Below are 17,560 nucleotides of genomic sequence, written 5' to 3' on the forward strand. Positions count from 1 at the left end.
AGACAGATAGATGACAGATATCCTCAATTTGTAACTTGTTCTTCACACGAAAAAAATCAATGTGATTATCGAGAGTAAAATAGAAACAAGAGTAGAACACGGCGTTTTGGCGATAAGAAGTAACACTGGGAAAAAGAAGCAGTTATGCACACTCCTTCCTATCAATGAATAGGCATGACTTCGATTTGATGTCACATTTGACCATCTTCATATTGAGTATACAACCGTGCGTGGTGTCATTGCACATATCAATACATAAACTTTATGGCCCTGAGCATTCATAGGAGCAGGATGATTGATCTTTATGTGTATTGTCTTGCATAGTTTTCTTTTATTGAATTGCTACATTGTTTCTGGTTTTGAGCTTAGTAGTTAGACATGGAGTTCTCAAAGATCTTTGCAAGTTGCTCTGCAGCTGGCTCTCGGGTAGGTGCAAGCTTAGTAACACGGTGCTGAGGCAATGCACCCTCAACCAGCTGTGGGATCATGGAGCTGTCAAAGCCTAGACCCTTCAAACCGTTCGGCACATCCAAATCTTCCAAGAAACGGGTCAACTTTTCAGCCAAGATATCGCCGGCAGTGGAAGGCTTGATGGTGGCGGGGTCAGCACCGAATGCGACAGCGGCGTCAATGTGTCTGTCAGGGCAAGCAGGGGCTGTGAAACGGAAGACGGACGGAGCTGTCAAAGCGACCGAGACACCGTGAGGTACGATGGCGTGATCGACGTTGTATCCGGGATGCTTGTAATTCTTGTTCAAGCCGCTGATGGGATAACTCAAACCGTGGCACAAGTGGACACCAGCGTTGCCGAAACCGATACTTTACACAGTGTGTGAGCGACATCATCATTTTGCACAAAACGTTTGCATAATTTACTTACCCAGCAAAGGTAGATGCGAGCAACATTTGCTTTTGAGCTTCAAAGTCCTCGGGGTCCTTGTATACGCGAGGCAAGTACTTGATGACCATGCGCAAGGCATGGAGAGACCAGACGTCGCTGATGGGGTTGGAGCCCTGGTATGCTGGACGCTCAATGGGGTTCTTGGGACGAGGGGAACGCTCGTTATAAGGAAGAGCAGTGTATGATTCAAGAGCGTGGCAAAGCACATCCAAACCGCTGGACGCGTGGACATTGGCAGGCATGCTTCGAGTGTTGAGAGGATCAACGATACCCAACAAGGGCTTGAGAGCACGGTGCGCGATACCGGTCTTGGTATGAAGAGGCTCATAGTCGAAGATGGAAGTGCCGGTCGTTTCCGAACCCGTACCTGCGGTGGTCGGCACTGTAGATTTTCATGTTTAGATGAATGGAAAAATATATTGTTATGTAAGTTGTATTACCAGCAATCAATGGTTTGAGCGTCTTTCTGATTGGCATGCCCTTTCCGATAGGCGCATTTACGAAATCCAGGAAATCGGCTTCAGGGTGGGAGAGGTACAGACTGGCAGCCTTGGTGGTGTCAATGACTGAACCACCGCCAACGGCAACGAATGCGTCTGGGTTATGCTGACGAGCAAAGTCGATGGCTTGCTTGAAACTTCCGTCGGTGGGCTCAACGCGAACCTTGTCGTAAACTACATACTTGACGCCGTTCTTGTCAAGCGATTCAACGACAGCCTTTAGGGGATGCAGTTTTGCAATCTACGGAGGCGGTCAAGTCAGTTATGTCTAGCTTTATTCCAAATAGAATAATATCACAAAAGCTTACGTTGCTATCTGTATATACAGCGACCTTGTTGGCCTTGAGATTGATCAGATCCATGCCAATTTCGCTGACATAATAATAGAAACACAGTTCAGTCAATCTCGACTGCCTTTTTGACTGTATATCCCATTCATTACCTGGTGACACCCGGACCAAAACGGATGTTGCTAGCGGCCATTTCAAAGGCATAGTCGGTGGACTCTTGGCCGCTAGCGTAGTTACGGCCATAGTTGAGCAGGCTCGAGAAGGAGGATGCAGTGGGGTGAACGTGCGAGTGCGCGTGCGAGTGACACGGGCAGCTGTTGGCTCCGGATTGGAGCAAGCCCAAAATACGAACAACGTTCTTGCGAGACGCAGCAGCAGCCATGGTGAAAGGGGGCAAGTGTGTGAGTGTGTGTGTGTGAAAGAAAGAAAGGTACCTCTTTGCCAGAGAGAAAGCCGAAACCCAAAACCCAACTCGACAACGAGCTGGTTGGTAACTCCGAAACCCTTTTTGAGCATGATGCGTGAGAAACCTTCTGTGGGGTAGCGCGTGATTGGAGTACAACCACCGGTGTACACTTGAAGCTTTGTTGCAGGAACTTTTGTAGTTAATTGCCCTTGATTTAAAGCTATGCTAGTCATACGGTGCGAACGGATGCTTTGCTGCTGCGGACGCTTACAGATTGTACCCATCTTCCGTGGATGTCTGCATTTCGAAAGCGGAAGACTCCGGTAACTTAATATCACTTAGATTCAGATGAATAGGGCATCAATGTTTATCCGCGCTTTGCATACACCCAAAATTACTATGTACATCTTTCTCGAAGAAGACGTCTAGCGACTGTCATGTCCGTGTATCATCGACCTTGAGCCGGAAACCCTTGGGCGGTTCGTACAAGATCAGGTTTGGAACCTGCTCATACAAAGACTAGATGCACCGGTGGGTTTTGAAATGATACCACGATCAGCTGATCACAATCTTACCCGACATATAAATGCTCGAGCATACTACGTACCGTGCGGTAAAGTCCATTGAGTTTCATTCTGATGAGTGCCTTGTCCGGGATTGTCTCTTGTTCCAGGAACCACTTGTACATTGGATGATCGTTAGGGATAATCTCTTCGAGTTTCGCTCGGACCATAGCCCAGCCTGCGCCGCAGTAATGTAGATCCAAAGCACGTATAACATGCTGAAAATGCATCTGGATGAGCGTATGATACAAGACCTTGTATGCATCGTCCAGAGAATGCGCAACCACCGCGCTGTCCGGCAATACGTCGAGCTTTGCGCCGCAGGATCGCTGAAGTGTAGGACGATGCACCTTGATGCCACCAAAGTCGCGCATAGCAAATCCAGTCAGTTCTCCGGTCTCGCGGTCAAACCGAGCAAGCATATTTTGTCCATGCGCCTCGAATGCGACGCCGTTCACTATACACGGTGGTAGCACAGCTCGTAGCAGAACGTCAATGTACCTTTTCAAGAAGCGTACACGCTTTTGCCTTGCATCAAGTTTCCACACATGCGTCAGCAGCGTTTCCCGAGTATCCGGTCGTTGAATTTTCTCACCAAGCACTGCACACATGACATAGGTGGAATAATTATAGTTGTTACTCTGTTCGTATTCGACCGCTCTGCGGACAATGCAGCTGCAGTGCTTGGCCACGTCCGAGTCAGGATGGCGATACACGGCCGACGCAAGCGATTGCTCGACCTCCAGTATGTTGCGATCGTACGTCAATCGGGGCAGTACGTTTCGTGAAAATCCAGGGCCAAAGTAGGTTGTAAAGGGAGTGATTGTTCGCAGAGCCGATGTGATATTCATGCCCAAGCACAGCTTGAGCGATAAGCCGGGCAGGAGCTCGGGAGCGACGAGCGAACGCACGGATGCGAGTGCATCCATTGTGACGTGGCCAGGCACGACGCGAGCCTCCTTGAACCGTTCTTTGACGTTGACTAGCTGCAGCTCGTGGACAGGTACAAAGATGGTATTCTTTGTCGGTTGTTCGTCCGTGGCAGCCTTTACAAGGGGAGCAATAAGCCGTTTGAAAGGACCGCGGGTCCGGATGTGCGAACGCGGAAACGATACAAGGCTGACCCGTGGTCGATATAGATCGTAGTCGCCGGGCCCGAGATGTGGCATAGGCGGTACTGTCTTGCGCGCTTTGTGGAACTTTTTCCGAAATGATAGTTAACTGATACACAATTTTGTTAGATTGTAGTTTACTGTACATACCGGATGTGTTGGGTGGCCTTCATAGTTTGACATTTCCCACTGGAGGCTGCTTGAATTCAAGTCGGGTAGTGGCCGCGGGTGGTCATAGGTATACTCTAAATGCAATCGTCAATACATAATTAATTCCCATAGTTTGGATTTCATTCTTACTTTGCTGCTCAATGGAGCTTTCTAATGTTTCTGAAAACTCTTGTCGTAGTTTATCTGCAACACCGTAATCTTTTGCAAACTTGTCCCAGAGTTTGCCGGCATCGTCCGGCACCAGAGAATACGTCGTTGGATTGTTGCCTTCTTTTAAAAGCGCAGCAAATGTATTGTTCAAGGCTGTAGATATATGGTCCTCACCGTTGTTGCTAATAACATTCCTTTGTTGTTGTTGTTGTTGTTGTTGTTGTTGTTGTTGTTGTTGTTGTTGCACTGGACTGTACAGCAACGGTGGAATCATATCCTGCGGATGTAGTATTTTGATCTCACGGCAGGGAGGTATCTTCATGTTTGATGCTGCCGGGAAACACCACTGCGATGACCCAATGATGGGAATCCCGCGAAGCGCAACGACAGCCAAGATATCATCGACGTTAGAAAGCTGCTGACGGCCAGATCGAAGCGAAACGCAAGCTCCAATCGCGTGACGCATTGAATTGAGTGGAATAAAGTATGCCGGGACTAGTTTTTCAGTTACTATGGATGCCAGGAGTCGAGATATCGTGGCGAATTTTGCATATTGCAAATGGGTCGATGATGCCATCAAACAAATCAAAAAGGATAGATAATTATGTATTTGTATACAAGGCAAACAGAAAAGGGTGTTATGGTACTTTTCTAGATATTGGTCTCGGTGATTTTCTTCCAGGGTTTCAACACAAACAAATATGATGAAGAAGCTTCCGTATCAACTCAAACAGGGCTTGAGTTTACACGTGTCACCAAGCTATCTGTATAGAGGGATCATAAGAAATTACTGTCTCAACATTCAGGACCTAAATCGAACTCGAACCATTTTCTTCTTTAACGAGAAAAAAGAACAAATTGAATTAAAGATTTATCCATATGGTACAAAAAGTTTATTTGTTGAATTGTCTACAACAGGACAAAAAGAAGAAAAAGAAGAAGGCATCAGGCGGAAAGATGTGGAGTTTTACAACAATATCGATAGAAAAAGAAGAGAGAGGGAGAATAGATTGAGGGAGTTTAGAAGGCAAGGACAGCAACCAAAGGAGCAGCCAAGGCAAAGGTGGAGGCGACGTATTTGGAGGCGCCAGATTCGGACATGGAGGAAGAGGAGCTAGAGGAGCCAGAGTCGGATCCAGAAGCAGAAGACGAGCCGCCAGTAGCAGAACCGCCCATGGCAGAAGAAGCAGCAGAGGCAGCGCCGGAAGCACCGGAAGCAGCGGCGTCAGCGGCAGAAGCAGCGCCAGAAGCAGCAGCGTCAGTGGCAGAAGCAACGCCAGAAGCAGCAGCGTCAGTGGCAGAAGCAACGCCAGAAGCAGCAGCGCCAGAGGCACCAGCAGCACCGGAAGCAGCACCGGCAGCACCAGATGCGGAAGCTCCACCAGCAGCACCGCCAGCAGCTTGGCGCTTCTTCATACCAGCAGCACCAGCAGCGGGAGCTTGACCATCGGGAGAGGGAGAGCCAGCACCGGCTTGAGGATCTTGAGCACCGGGAGCAGCACCGCCAGCACTAGCAGAGCCAGAAGGTTGAGAAGCATCAGAGGAACCAGAAGCAGAAGCAGAGGGAGCGACAGAAGCTTGTTGACTGCCAGAAGAGGTGGAGTTATTACCAGAGGAGGTGATACTCAAACCGCCAATGTAAGCCATGTTGTTGGGATCAGAACCGACAGCCAAAGAGTACTGGTTGCCGTCGGTAGCGTTGGAAGGCACCTCAACTTGGGTCGAGCCAGAGGAAGCATCGACGTTCTGTGCCAAAGCTTGGACGAGCTGAAGGGCGTTGGGATCGCCTTGCATAAGGTTGATGACGAGGTTGGTGATACCTTGCTGGGGGTTTTGCCAGCTGACAGTTTGATGGGAGCCTGCTTGCCAAACGGCCCCTTGAGTGGGTTGAGTGATGGAAACAGGTCCGGTTTGGCCGCCGCCGCCTTGTTGCTGTTGGCCACCACCGCCAGAAGGAGCAGCAGCAGCGCCGCCACCAGCAGCAGAAGCTTGTTGAGCCGAAGCAGTAGCGGCGAGAAGTGCGAGGACGGAGGTGAGGATCGATGCCTTCATGTTTCTCGTTTCGGGTTAAGGAAAGTGATGAAGAACTTGGAGAGAGGAAAAAACGACAGGAATACTCGCTCGTATTTATATTTTTTTTTTTTTACTCTTGGTACCAAGAGTCTCGACGCAAAAGCGCTGGTGTGGTTTCCTCGTGCCAAGCAAAGGCATAGACTACTACTAATACTGGACCCAAAATTTTAGCGCGGAAAATGATGTCAATCAGAATTATTACTGTTTTGCTGCTGTTAATACTGGCCGCCCGTTTTGCCCTGTCGATCCCCCATTGCAAAAATGGCAAAGTTTCTGACATCCCCGTTCACATACACAGAATCTTTTTATAGAATCATTATTTGCAAGAGTTGCTTTAAACAACTAGCTTCTCACTCCCCCTGCTGGTGCCCTCATATGCTAACTTATAGCTCATTTCTCAAGTGATTCTCCTACCCGCGATGTCTTGGCGTACTGTCACGCGTACCTGGATCATGGTAGAAACCAGTCAATCTGGATCTAAATTATTATTGATCTGATTACATATTGTGAGCGCCCTCCTTCCAGAACCTTAGCACCGTGGCCAGTCTTGTCGGTAGAGACCAATGCACGATGGATCCTCCTTTCTTTTTTTATTCACATCGCGCCAGTGCACGTTCTTGCAGACACTAAATATGCAGACTTTCCATTCAACACATGGATGGCTTCAGCGCATTTTGTGGATGTCGCATGATTTACAGCCCCAGCCATTCGCGTCAAAGTCATGTAAAATTAGAATAAGCTTTCTTTTATTAGACATATTTAGACGAAGAATAAACAAGCAAGAGTCAAAAACGGTATACTACTAGTCAACAAAACAGCAAATATTGATGTACCCATCACCACGTGCCTGAGCGCAGTTTATTTGTTAGTACCTCCTAGTACCCACGTCGACCAACTCTTTTTTTTTTCATTTGCACCGGCGGTACTGGTAATCGAGATATATAATATGGGGGCCTAGAGCCAAGGATTGCTGAGGGATAAAGTGTCGAGACCAGACCATTCGCATGAAAATCGCGACAGTTGCATGGTGACACCGAGGACCATCGATCAGAAGACCGAGATCGACGCTCGTTCGAAGAGAAAGTTTTCCCGACGGGTGTGGGCTCCACCACCACCAGCCAGCAGACTAAAACTATGTATCTACTATGAATAGAAGCAACCCCGCTGACTTTTGCAGAAGATTAGATTGTTGGAGATTACAAGCATTTATCGTAATTAGTGTATGAAGGATGAACAAGTCTACTATTATTTCTTCAGGAGAGTGAACCTCCGCCTTATTTGTTGGAAGCCTAGATTCTTTGCAAAGATTCTGTTTGTTGGGATGATATTGCTGGCGCTGCTGTTGCTAAAACTGCGTTGGTGATGTGTCGTCGCCTTGCGCAACTCTGCATGGTGGTGCGACAGGTCCGGAAGAGGCGAGGAGGAAACTGTCAAGGATCGACGGTGGCCGCCTCTGCATGTATTATCGTCATCGGCGGCGGTGGCGTTTGGATTTTTGCACGATGATGATGGTGGTGACCGAAAGCCTGGATCGTCATCGTCATCGCTTCTTTGTTCCTCCGCAATGGTGGTAGGGCTAGCGCATTGGTACTGCTGGACGAATATGACGGGAATAGTAAGGTTCTTTAGACTGTTCTGGATAAGCGTCGTCAGGCTGGTCGAGAATATCGATATTCGCTTTTTCCGGCATCCAATGATCAACATGGTCGGTTCGTACATCTGGACCTGCGCTTGTTATAAATATCAATCATTATCAGCCCACCATGCCATTCTTTCTTTTCTTGGATTGCGGCCTAACTAACCATTGTCTTCAATGCATGCTCTGGTTTCCCAAACGCCAGTTCAACCGTCACGCTGATCTAAATATGTATTTGTTTGTTTTTCCATTGCGTCAGGTGCCTTAACGCGTTAAATTCATATGATCTACATACCTTATCGTCATGTTGTGCATTTAATATACGCTTGAGCAAACTTGTAGCCAGCTGCTTCGGATGACAATAATCTAACGGAACGATGAGGAATATTCTGACGATCAGTTCAGCTGATTATTTTTCTTTCTTTCTTCTTTTCTTCTTGTTACACATTGCTTCTCTTTTATATACCTAGGGTTTGGTATGACAGGTACATGCCCACTAGCACAACTTCATCGCCATTGTCGACCAGATCCTAATAATTTATGTATGAGCAGTTGTTTCTCAGAAATGATTCTCTCGTCTTGCTTCCAGCGGCGACGTACCGCAACGTATCGAATAACATTCTCAATCTCCTCGTCGCAACTGTGATCGTCGATAATAAGCATGAACAATCGTCCAACTGGCGAGCTACTTGTCTGGTATCCTTCACTTGCTGTGCGGAGCGTATATGAAATCAAGGGCTTGGCTGCAATGTTGCTCACGTTATCGAATGAGACACGGTATTTGTAAGATTTTTTGCTGTCAGCAGATTGAAAGGAAAGACGAGAGTAACGCGAATCGACGACTGGGCTATTACTTTCGAGCAAGGAAATGCCGCTCTCGTTTTGACACAACATGGCCACTGCTGTTTTTACATGTGCAGAAGACACCGAAAGCAAGACTCAATATATGTGTAAGAAAGAAGAAGCAGAGAGAAAGAGAATGAGAAAGGAAAAGAGGAGAGGAAAAGAAGAGAATAAACAGATAAAGAAATAGTGATACCGCGTTCATGGACGTGCGTGCGTTCCTTTACTCTGCTCCTCCTCCTCCTTCTTCTTCAACCCCTTCCTTGACTATTTATTTTTTGCACCACCCCTTCCCCGAGGAACTCCTCTTCTTGGCATTGTGCTCTGTGTTTATTTGAGATATATATATATATGTATATATGTCCATTCATGCTTGCTTGCTGGCAAACAAAAAAGTGTCACGGGACCTCGCAGAGAAAGACATGGCATTTGTATTTACTGGGCAGGAGACTTGGTATCAGTGTTGACAGAGATGTAGTGGTATGCGACGATCAACAGCATGGTGGTGACACCCAACGCGTTGGCGATCAGCGACAATTGGTAGTCGGTAATCATGGCGGGTCCTTTACTGAGCTCCTATCTCGCACCTCTTTTAGTCTTATGGAATTATAAATAGCGTTTTGCACGTGTGTAGTAGTAGACTGCCACTCACTACTCTTGTTGTTGGTGCTGCTGCTGTTGTACCCTGATGGTGGTGCACAGGGATCTTTTGGCAAAAAGTGCGAGACGACAGGAATGGTGGGACACAAAGCATCCTTGAAATTTTAGGCGACAACTCCGGTCAAGCTTGCTGCATTTTTGACACGTCTCACTGGGCAATTCCGCGGGCAAAAAAGATGGCTACAACGGTTTCGTTAGCAGCTCATATATTACATTCGATCCACAAGTTGTGAAATATGTATATAATAAGTTTTTGCTACTGTGGAGAGGGATGATGATGATAACAAACGCGGAAATGTAGAGTTGCCCCTAGTTTCATTTTCCTTCTGCAGCTTACAGTACCCCTTTGTGCTTCTGGAGACACATACATACATGTATGTGCCATGGGTTCCGAGCATAATTACGATGCTCTTTAGATTTGTACTATTCAGATTTGTTTCTCTAATACATGAACAGTTTTGGATCGAACAAAGCGAGAAAACTAGTACTTCCGAGGAATAAGAGATGATGATGATGCATACAACAATATCCATGAATAGTCTCTGCGGAGACGACGAGTCCGCATATAGGCGGTGCAATCTTAATAAATCTCGTCTCCTACTGGTACGTAACCTTTAAGCTCCTTTTCTGAAAGCGAACATTCATTGCATCTCGTATTCACAACACATCTTTTTATTCTTTCTTTCCCTTTCTTCACCCCTTCTGTAAAATTATACTTTATATACGTGTTTTTAAAGAAAAGATATGCGCTCGTTATCTCGGACAACATTTTCCAGTGTGGGCTGGTCACACGCTGCTGTTGTTGTTCTCGCCTGCATTATCCTTCTTTCGGCATCACAGCCTGTCACAGCAACGCCGACCTCTTATCGACAGCAGCGACGCGCATCACCAGTATCTCAGCATAGTAACGGCCCACTTGATAGACGGCAAGGTACATATAAGTTATTCGACGTGAATTATACTGCAATGCTCGAGAAAAAAATAAAGAAAAGCATTGACTGTGTTTGCACGTAGTGTCGAGTCAGTGCGGTGCGAATGGAAACAGTGACACGATATGTGCCCCGAAATCAGGGGATACATGGCAGAATGGGACCTGGTACCAAATTATCTGGAACCCTAGGTAATGAAATGCATATTTGTACATAACGTTTTTACTTATCCTCGCCAATCGTCAAACTAATTTTTAACCATTGCAGCTATCCTAGCTACGTGTCTGCAGTGAGTATACTCTTCCATCCATGCGTCAAGGATCGTTCTCGATCTCTAACTGGTCGACTATTGTAATTTTTTGACAAATCCACAGACCTCCTTGAATATCTATATTTACCTGGTCGAGAACTATCAAAACAAAATGATAAAGAATTGGACAAATATCGATCCATCGCTGGGCAAACTCCCAGTACTCGTCGACGACTCGTTTTACATTGGACTGTCATCATCATCATCGCAGCCACCTAATAATGCTTCTGCAAAGCATGAGGCGTTTGTTTACATTCTCGGCGCTACCATTGATCCCGAGCGTGAATTAACAAACAGAGATTCAAGCTATCCCCAGGCAGTTACTATATCGATCGCTCGTAAGTCTCCTTGTCTTTTCGAGTACATATTACATCGCAACTGATCTGTTTGATGGACGATAACAGAACCTCCTGATTTGCCGACAACGACGTTGTCGGCACCATCCAGCGCGTCCTCCTCCTCTCCTGAGCCCAACAGCAGCAGTAGTAGCAACGGCAATGCCCATCCACCACAAGTTGATAATAACGACAACGATGGTAGTAGTAGTAGTAGTAGCAGTAGCAGTAATATTTCGGTATCAAAAACCGTGGAACCATGGATCATCGGTGTCGTCGCTGCTGCCAGCGTCGCCGTCGTTGGAGCATGCATTGCCATTGTCCTTGCAAGACGATCCATGCGCCACCGCCAGATGGTATTTGACGAGAAAAAGAGCCACTCATCGTCAGGTAAGAAAAACGAGACAGTGTGGTTTCCCACTTTCTCTTGTCTGTGATATTTTCTGAAATTGGGTTCTGAAAGCATGCCACTATCCAGTCAATAGTTCCATTCCAGGCACCGATACGCAAACTGCTCCTTTGCAAGACAAGTCCACGAGCCACATTTCAGCTCCTCAACAACAACAACGGAACAACAGCAGCGGGTTCATTGCTCCTCCAACCATCCGCACACCAGACTCCTCCAACTGTTTAATCAACAGCCAAGTCGAATCAGCCGTTTCTACTGCAGCCCCTAACGCCAGCCAGATCTCGGCGCGCTCCACCTCAGATACACCTACACCGCCGATCAGTTCAACAGACGCATTGATGATTGCAGATACGTTCCGCCAGCGTATGCGAAGGCCCGAGTGGCACGGCAATCCATTTGCCGATGTGGACGAGGAAGAAGCACGGCGGTGTCATCTGAGTCAAGAGCTTATGAAAAAGGAACTTGCGGAAGAAGGAACACTGATGAAGAAAGTGGGGAAGCATGCCCATCTATTGAATATTCAGTCGTTTGCGGAAGGTTCTGTAAATGTACACAGTAATGAGCAGCGGCAACAGGATGCATAGCTATATAGTATATATATAATGCGAGACTATAACTTTTTTTTCGGCTGCCTGCTCTGGAATTGTTTTGTCGTTGTTGTTTTTATACAATGCGAGGAGCAAGGGATGCTGCCTTGACCCAGTTCTTTTGTCTCAGCTCTGCAGCGACAACGCCCAAGATACGAGTGCCGAGTGGTTCCTTTTTGTTGTTAAGCAAAATGCAAGCATTGTCGTCGAATTTGATGTAGCGTCCGTCAGGTCGTGCCATCTCCTTTCGTGTGCGTACAACCAAGGCGCGCTTGACGTCGCCCTTCTTGACCTTGATCTGTGCTGCCTGACCGACCATCGTCGCGGGTATAGGTTTCGCTCGCTTCACTACACACACAATTTCGTCGCCTGCGCACACAAATGTCAAAACCCGAGATCAATAACCTTTTGCAGACTGAATGTGCGTACCAGCTCTGGCAAATCGACCGCCATTCATGACTCGAATGCACTCTGCAATAACTGCACCAGAGTTGTCAATGACATTCAAGGTGCCCTTGAGTCCAATCATTTTTGTAAAGTGTCTTTTGTCTGTGTAAACAATATGTTGATGGCCCGGATTTCTCCACCGCAGAAAACCAAAAAATTCAATTCGCGCAGTGAGACCGTATCATTGTTGGAAGAACCGATGATTATACAAAGATTTCTTTTTTCAGTTAAATTATTACAAATACTGGTAAGAGACTGTTGTTGGATCAGAATAAGCAAGACTTAATGCCGGTACTCTGCAATTCTATCTCCAAGATATAGCAGTAACCGAGGTAAGTACATTTTGATAGCAGCAGCGAGTCCCACCACAGCTGCTGGCGGGCCAGCGTATTCCAGCATCCAAGTCAGCGTCGATGGCCGTATGTTGGAAACCACGTTCTTAACTTGTATCTTGAGCTGTGACAAATCGCTCGAGTTGTCAATTACAATGTCTGCCCGCGCCACCTTGTCCGCAAGGGGCATTTGAGACTTGATACGATTATTGGCATCTTGTTCTGAAATGTTATCTCGTTTCATGAGTCGCTGCAATTGGAGGACCTCAGAGCTATTCAACCAAGAAGGATGCAGCTGTTAATCACTGAATTCCATGTTTTTGTTCAGTCTTTACACATACCAGTAGACAACAATGGTCTTGCCGACTAGTTTATCCATCCCGCTCTCGATCAAAAGAGGTACATCCAATACAACCACATCTGACCCCTTGAGCCAGTACAAGAATGCTTGCTTTAACATTTCTCGCCTTACGTAAGGATGCGTGCATTGATTGAGCAAGCGCCGCTTCTCCGGGTTGGCAAAGATAAGTTTTCCGATTTTCTGACGATCAATGTTGCCATCCGGTAGCATATATTCGTCGCCAAAATGCTTGCGTATAAGGCGATTGGATATCTTGCCAGGCTTGACTACTTCCCGCGCGATCTTGTCGGCATCAATGATGGGTATGTTATGTTCCTGCAACAGCCGCGACACCGTCGACTTGCCTTTCAAGTGTTTTGTTGTTGGTCAGCAAGATTGTTAATGCTGTTCCTTGATAATGTACCTGTAGCAATGCCGCCGGTCAGGCCAACGAGTTTCATGCTTCAAAGAACATAAGAATATGGGACCAGGCACCGCTATCAACTGCAGTTCAAGGACCGCCCCGGAAAATGGTAAGTCAAGATGATTAAAATCAGCATATTGACGCTTAATGCATGAAAAAACATTCATCTTTTGGAGAGAAAAACGTGTTTGGACTATAAGCTTCTTCCGGACGGGTGGTCACTGGCCCAAGGTTATTGAGATTAGGGTGCATCGGCACGATTCTACAACATGCACAAACCTGATGGTGCTACATACTTTACTTTTAATCTTATCTCTTTTCTTCGCTTTTTCCTTTTTCCGCTATTACCATGGAGGAATAAATTTCAGACTGTATTGCGCTATTTTTATAACGAGAAGATGCTGATGGCAGAAGAGGGCTTTTTGAAGCAGCGGCAAAGGGAAAATGGGCAATCACGCAGCCCGGCGAATGACGATGATTCATCGGGACAACCGGGCGGCAGACTCCGTGAGCGCTTGATTTTCATTTTTCTTGCAACCCATCATTGTCTCTTTTGCCCCCGCACACTCTCCAAGGCCAAACAATAGCTCGAATGGCTCGATCTTACATACATCGACTGACGTCTCTGTCTCAGATTGCCCATTTGGGCTCTACTAAATCCCTGCTTGCTCCTCCGTTAGCCTACCTCCGGCCCACATTCAACGCCCATCGATTACTGACGTTTACCTCCCAATCGCAGCCACACTCCTCCTCGCCTCCTGCCTCCAGCACTTCCTTCCTGGACGCGAGCACGGCCACCGCGACTGCAGCAGCAGCTGCGGTTAATCACACACCCGCCTTCTCTCCCGGCAGTTATTTAAAAGCACACGCAGACGCTCAAGTCCTCAAAAAGAAAACGTCCACCGCCTCCATACCCGAAAGTGTACAACACGCTGAAGAAAAACCGCCTGCTCCCGTCGACTGTTTCCAGTTTGTTGCGCATGCAGCCTGGCACCCAAAGAACCGTCACCCGCGGCAACGCCAATCTCAAGACAAGGTTCCGTACTGGAAACGAAGCAAGGTGGGCAACGTCGATGCTGGCGAGGATGCCTTCTTCCACACCTACACACCTTACGGCATGGCGTTGGGCGTCGCGGACGGCGTTGGCGGTTGGGCAGATGCAGGCGTTGATCCAGGTAAATATTTACCTCACCCTCAAGTTTTACTTTTTGTACTCACGCTTATTTGCAGCCATCTTTTCATGGACCTTAATGAACAATGCAGCCGGGATCGCCAAAAAGTCTGAGCAGCAGCCTCCCATCGATGCACTGCAGATCTTGGACTCCGCATTCCATCAACTTTGTCGAAGCGGCAAAGTCGCAGCCGGCAGCAGCACCGCCTGTATCTTGAACCTATGCAAGACCACCGGCCAAATGACAAGCGTTAATCTGGGCGACAGCGCGTTCTTGCTGATACGTGACAAGAAGATTGTGTACGAGAGCCCCAGCCAACAGCACTATTTCAACTGCCCGTAAGTAAATGATAAGAATGATGATGGATGCCGCAGAAGACTAAAGAACAACAACTATAATAACAACAGGTATCAGCTGACCGTGGTACCAGATACATACCCTGATCGGGACAGCTTTGTAACCGATATGCCCAAAGATGCTGACCGCAAGACATTCTTCCTGAAAAACAACGATATCATTGTACTAGCAACCGACGGATATTTTGACAACGTTTTCCATCACGACACGCTCAGTACCGTGAATGAAAACATGCGGCATATTTTGGAACCGACAATGGAAGTATCAGACGAAGAAGTAGCAGCCGCCGTACGAAATCTCGCAAAGACGCTCACTGACAATGCACGTCGATGGAGTTTGGATCCCAAGCGGGACAGCCCATGGGCTAAAGATGCCCAGGCGCACGGCAGCAACTATCGCGGAGGAAAGGTAGATGATATCACATGCATCGTTACGCTCGTCCGTGATATCCAACGACAGCAGCAGCAGTAGCAGCAGCAGTAGTAGTGATCGCTATGCTCTCTCTCTGTCTCTCCTTCATTACTTGTTTTCCAACTCCACACATACATCCTTCAGTAACATAGACGAGCAACCAAGAAAAGACACCACACACGCACACACAATCTCCCAACACACACGCAACACGGACGATAAGTAAGTTTTTTTCTTCCTTCACAGCACATAGGAGAATTCCCCCCATTTTGTACATATAACTTTATTGCGTACACTATGCTCAAGATCCATTCCTTAATGCTTCTCTTCTTTTTCAAAATCCTTGCCACTAAATCCCAATTTTGTTGAGTAAAAAAAGTTTTGCTTATGATTCTACCATACTTCACTTACAGCATCCTGCTGACCATTGTTGAAAGCTTGTGCTATGCGTGCATCTCGTCCGTAGCTTGGCCACAGTGATGCGATAAACGCATAAAGACCACGTTTCAAGGTTCCGAGCAAAGTTGTAGGCGGCTCAGGCACTGCGTCAGTGTCCTGCCGTTGTCGTTGTTCCTGCTGCCGTTGCTGACCGGTAACAAAGTCGGGTTGTTGTTGTTGTTGTTGTTGTTGTTGCTGAGGCTGCTGTGGCGCGAATCTTTGCCTATCATCTATCCGTACACGTCGTACGACGAAACGTAACCGTCCTGTCTGATACATGAAGAAAACCAGAGCGATGAAGTGGAATATCAAGATGCGCTCCAGGCTAGCATCTTGGCACAATATGAAAAGTATGAATCCCAGCTTGATAGCCAGCCAGACAGACGCTGCTCTCTGTGCATTGATATCGCGATGTGCAAGCGGCGCCGCAGCTGCTGCTGGTTGTTGTTGTGGTGGCCGATCAGCCCCGGCTGGCTGTACAGGAGAACGAGGCGGAGGCGGAGGAATAGTAGTACTACTAGCATTGTGCGCATGTTGGTCAAAGTATCGATTGTCTATGTAAGCATTCCTAGAGTTTGCAGTTGCGTGACCGTTGTGATTTACAGATGTAAGCGGAGGAGGATTGAAAGCTGGTACAAGCACAGGTGCGAGATAATATTGTCCACTAGATAAGCATTTTAGTTATCTACTCTGCAATCACTACAGTAACATAACACATACTTTATAGCGACAACCTGGTAGCCGCCAGGCAAAAGTGTTTGTGGGTATGCATGCGGTGGTTCTAGAGGTCTTTGCTCTTCAGGGATCGGGGGTCGTTGCTGTTGTGGTGCTTCAAACGAGGAGGGAGAGGAGAATGCTACCGCTGCAGCATTCGCTGACGATGAAGACGAGGCTGCATTGAATAAAGACGATTTATCGACGGCTTTTGTACGTGTAGGCTTTGACCGTGCAGTAACGGCAGGTTTCACGACAAGATGAAATGTAGGCGTTGCATTCGAGTCCGTCTATCGCATGGAATGTCAACTCATATCTCTTTGACCACACAATCCAGTATTTCCCCCATTCTTTCTCTACCTACCTTTTCCAAGACTTTCTCCAACTCGTCGGCATCGTCCAGAATCCTGCCGCTGAAAATGAGGCGCTGGTCGGCAGCAGGAGGTTTGCGCGGGTGAAATTTCTGTAACAGCTCCTTCAACGAACGCACAGAGGAATCTCGCTCGATCGTCACGGTCAAGGTCTCATTGAGGGATGGCGAGCGTATCTGCAGAGTAACTTGTCCACATTTCTTGTCGTCCATTGAGAAAAGTGGTGAATGAAAGGTATCTCCGCATTGCATTGGCGAGTGCCTTGAAAAAGCGGCAATTTTGATTGGCAGCGACGACGTGGCAAAGTCTGAGCGATCGAAACACACAGAGATTCTTTCTCTCTCTCTTTCTGGAACTACACGATACATTACATCTTGAGGGATGATTACAGTGGTAAAACTCAGTCCAGTTCTTAAATCCTTTCTTCATCATCATCAATCGTCATATCTATCGGGAGTAACAAAGCAGTGCGAAATGGATAATGGATCCATTTTAGCCTTCTAATTCTACTTGCAATCATGGCCTTTATCCTGTGTGCTCAATCATGTCTTTTCTTATTTTATTTTGGTGTGCTGCAAGCCGGGATGCATGTATATATCATACACTCTTTCCCAAAATCAAAGTCGCACCCACCCAATACTGAAGTCGCATGCTGACAATTTAGAAGTTGTGTTTGCCA

At 47.1% G+C, this 17,560-nt stretch overlaps 9 protein-coding genes across 9 annotated transcripts; 2 read left to right on the forward strand and 7 right to left on the reverse strand.

Annotated features, from left to right (window-relative positions):
• Positions 1 to 365: 365 nt before the first annotated feature.
• On the reverse strand, positions 366 to 2,073 carry VTP01DRAFT_2274 (uncharacterized protein; the record flags this gene model as incomplete). Its single annotated transcript, XM_069380717.1, has 5 exons — positions 366 to 819; positions 881 to 1,283; positions 1,342 to 1,642; positions 1,710 to 1,773; positions 1,844 to 2,073. The coding sequence occupies 5 exons, from the start codon at positions 2,071 to 2,073 to the stop codon at positions 366 to 368; spliced, it is 1,452 nt and encodes a 483-aa protein (XP_069237777.1).
• A 459-nt stretch (positions 2,074 to 2,532) lies between these two features.
• VTP01DRAFT_2275 (uncharacterized protein) lies at positions 2,533 to 4,670 on the reverse strand (the record flags this gene model as incomplete). The annotated part of the gene is made up of 4 exons (XM_069380718.1): positions 2,533 to 2,616; positions 2,705 to 3,859; positions 3,923 to 4,017; positions 4,073 to 4,670. The coding sequence occupies 4 exons, from the start codon at positions 4,668 to 4,670 to the stop codon at positions 2,533 to 2,535; spliced, it is 1,932 nt and encodes a 643-aa protein (XP_069237778.1).
• A 443-nt stretch (positions 4,671 to 5,113) lies between these two features.
• VTP01DRAFT_2276 (uncharacterized protein) lies at positions 5,114 to 6,145 on the reverse strand (the record flags this gene model as incomplete). The annotated part of the gene is made up of 1 exon (XM_069380719.1): positions 5,114 to 6,145. One exon carries the CDS (start codon positions 6,143 to 6,145, stop codon positions 5,114 to 5,116), a length of 1,032 nt encoding a protein of 343 aa, XP_069237779.1.
• A 1,266-nt stretch (positions 6,146 to 7,411) lies between these two features.
• VTP01DRAFT_2277 (uncharacterized protein) lies at positions 7,412 to 9,399 on the reverse strand (the record flags this gene model as incomplete). Its single annotated transcript, XM_069380720.1, has 7 exons — positions 7,412 to 7,891; positions 7,969 to 8,025; positions 8,098 to 8,168; positions 8,269 to 8,332; positions 8,403 to 8,649; positions 9,085 to 9,221; positions 9,298 to 9,399. The coding sequence occupies 7 exons, from the start codon at positions 9,397 to 9,399 to the stop codon at positions 7,412 to 7,414; spliced, it is 1,158 nt and encodes a 385-aa protein (XP_069237780.1).
• Positions 9,400 to 10,049: 650 nt separating this feature from the next.
• VTP01DRAFT_2278 (uncharacterized protein) lies at positions 10,050 to 11,872 on the forward strand (the record flags this gene model as incomplete). The annotated part of the gene is made up of 6 exons (XM_069380721.1): positions 10,050 to 10,236; positions 10,320 to 10,425; positions 10,502 to 10,523; positions 10,609 to 10,882; positions 10,949 to 11,269; positions 11,343 to 11,872. 6 exons carry the CDS (start codon positions 10,050 to 10,052, stop codon positions 11,870 to 11,872), a joined length of 1,440 nt encoding a protein of 479 aa, XP_069237781.1.
• A 79-nt stretch (positions 11,873 to 11,951) lies between these two features.
• On the reverse strand, positions 11,952 to 12,404 carry VTP01DRAFT_2279 (mitochondrial 54S ribosomal protein uL14m; the record flags this gene model as incomplete). Its single annotated transcript, XM_069380722.1, has 2 exons — positions 11,952 to 12,244; positions 12,305 to 12,404. 2 exons carry the CDS (start codon positions 12,402 to 12,404, stop codon positions 11,952 to 11,954), a joined length of 393 nt encoding a protein of 130 aa, XP_069237782.1.
• A 200-nt stretch (positions 12,405 to 12,604) lies between these two features.
• On the reverse strand, positions 12,605 to 13,455 carry VTP01DRAFT_2280 (uncharacterized protein; the record flags this gene model as incomplete). The annotated part of the gene is made up of 3 exons (XM_069380724.1): positions 12,605 to 12,926; positions 12,996 to 13,359; positions 13,419 to 13,455. The coding sequence occupies 3 exons, from the start codon at positions 13,453 to 13,455 to the stop codon at positions 12,605 to 12,607; spliced, it is 723 nt and encodes a 240-aa protein (XP_069237783.1).
• A 555-nt stretch (positions 13,456 to 14,010) lies between these two features.
• Positions 14,011 to 15,418, forward strand: VTP01DRAFT_2281 (uncharacterized protein; the record flags this gene model as incomplete). Its single annotated transcript, XM_069380725.1, has 3 exons — positions 14,011 to 14,593; positions 14,649 to 14,928; positions 14,998 to 15,418. The coding sequence occupies 3 exons, from the start codon at positions 14,011 to 14,013 to the stop codon at positions 15,416 to 15,418; spliced, it is 1,284 nt and encodes a 427-aa protein (XP_069237784.1).
• Positions 15,419 to 15,692: 274 nt separating this feature from the next.
• VTP01DRAFT_2282 (uncharacterized protein) lies at positions 15,693 to 17,093 on the reverse strand (the record flags this gene model as incomplete). Its single annotated transcript, XM_069380726.1, has 4 exons — positions 15,693 to 15,707; positions 15,770 to 16,460; positions 16,517 to 16,800; positions 16,875 to 17,093. 4 exons carry the CDS (start codon positions 17,091 to 17,093, stop codon positions 15,693 to 15,695), a joined length of 1,209 nt encoding a protein of 402 aa, XP_069237785.1.
• Positions 17,094 to 17,560: the final 467 nt, after the last annotated feature.

Source organism: Rhizomucor pusillus (genome assembly GCF_041956525.1).
Source record: "Rhizomucor pusillus strain CBS 183.67 unplaced genomic scaffold VTP01scaffold_12, whole genome shotgun sequence".
NCBI lineage: Eukaryota > Fungi > Mucoromycota > Mucoromycetes > Mucorales > Lichtheimiaceae > Rhizomucor > Rhizomucor pusillus.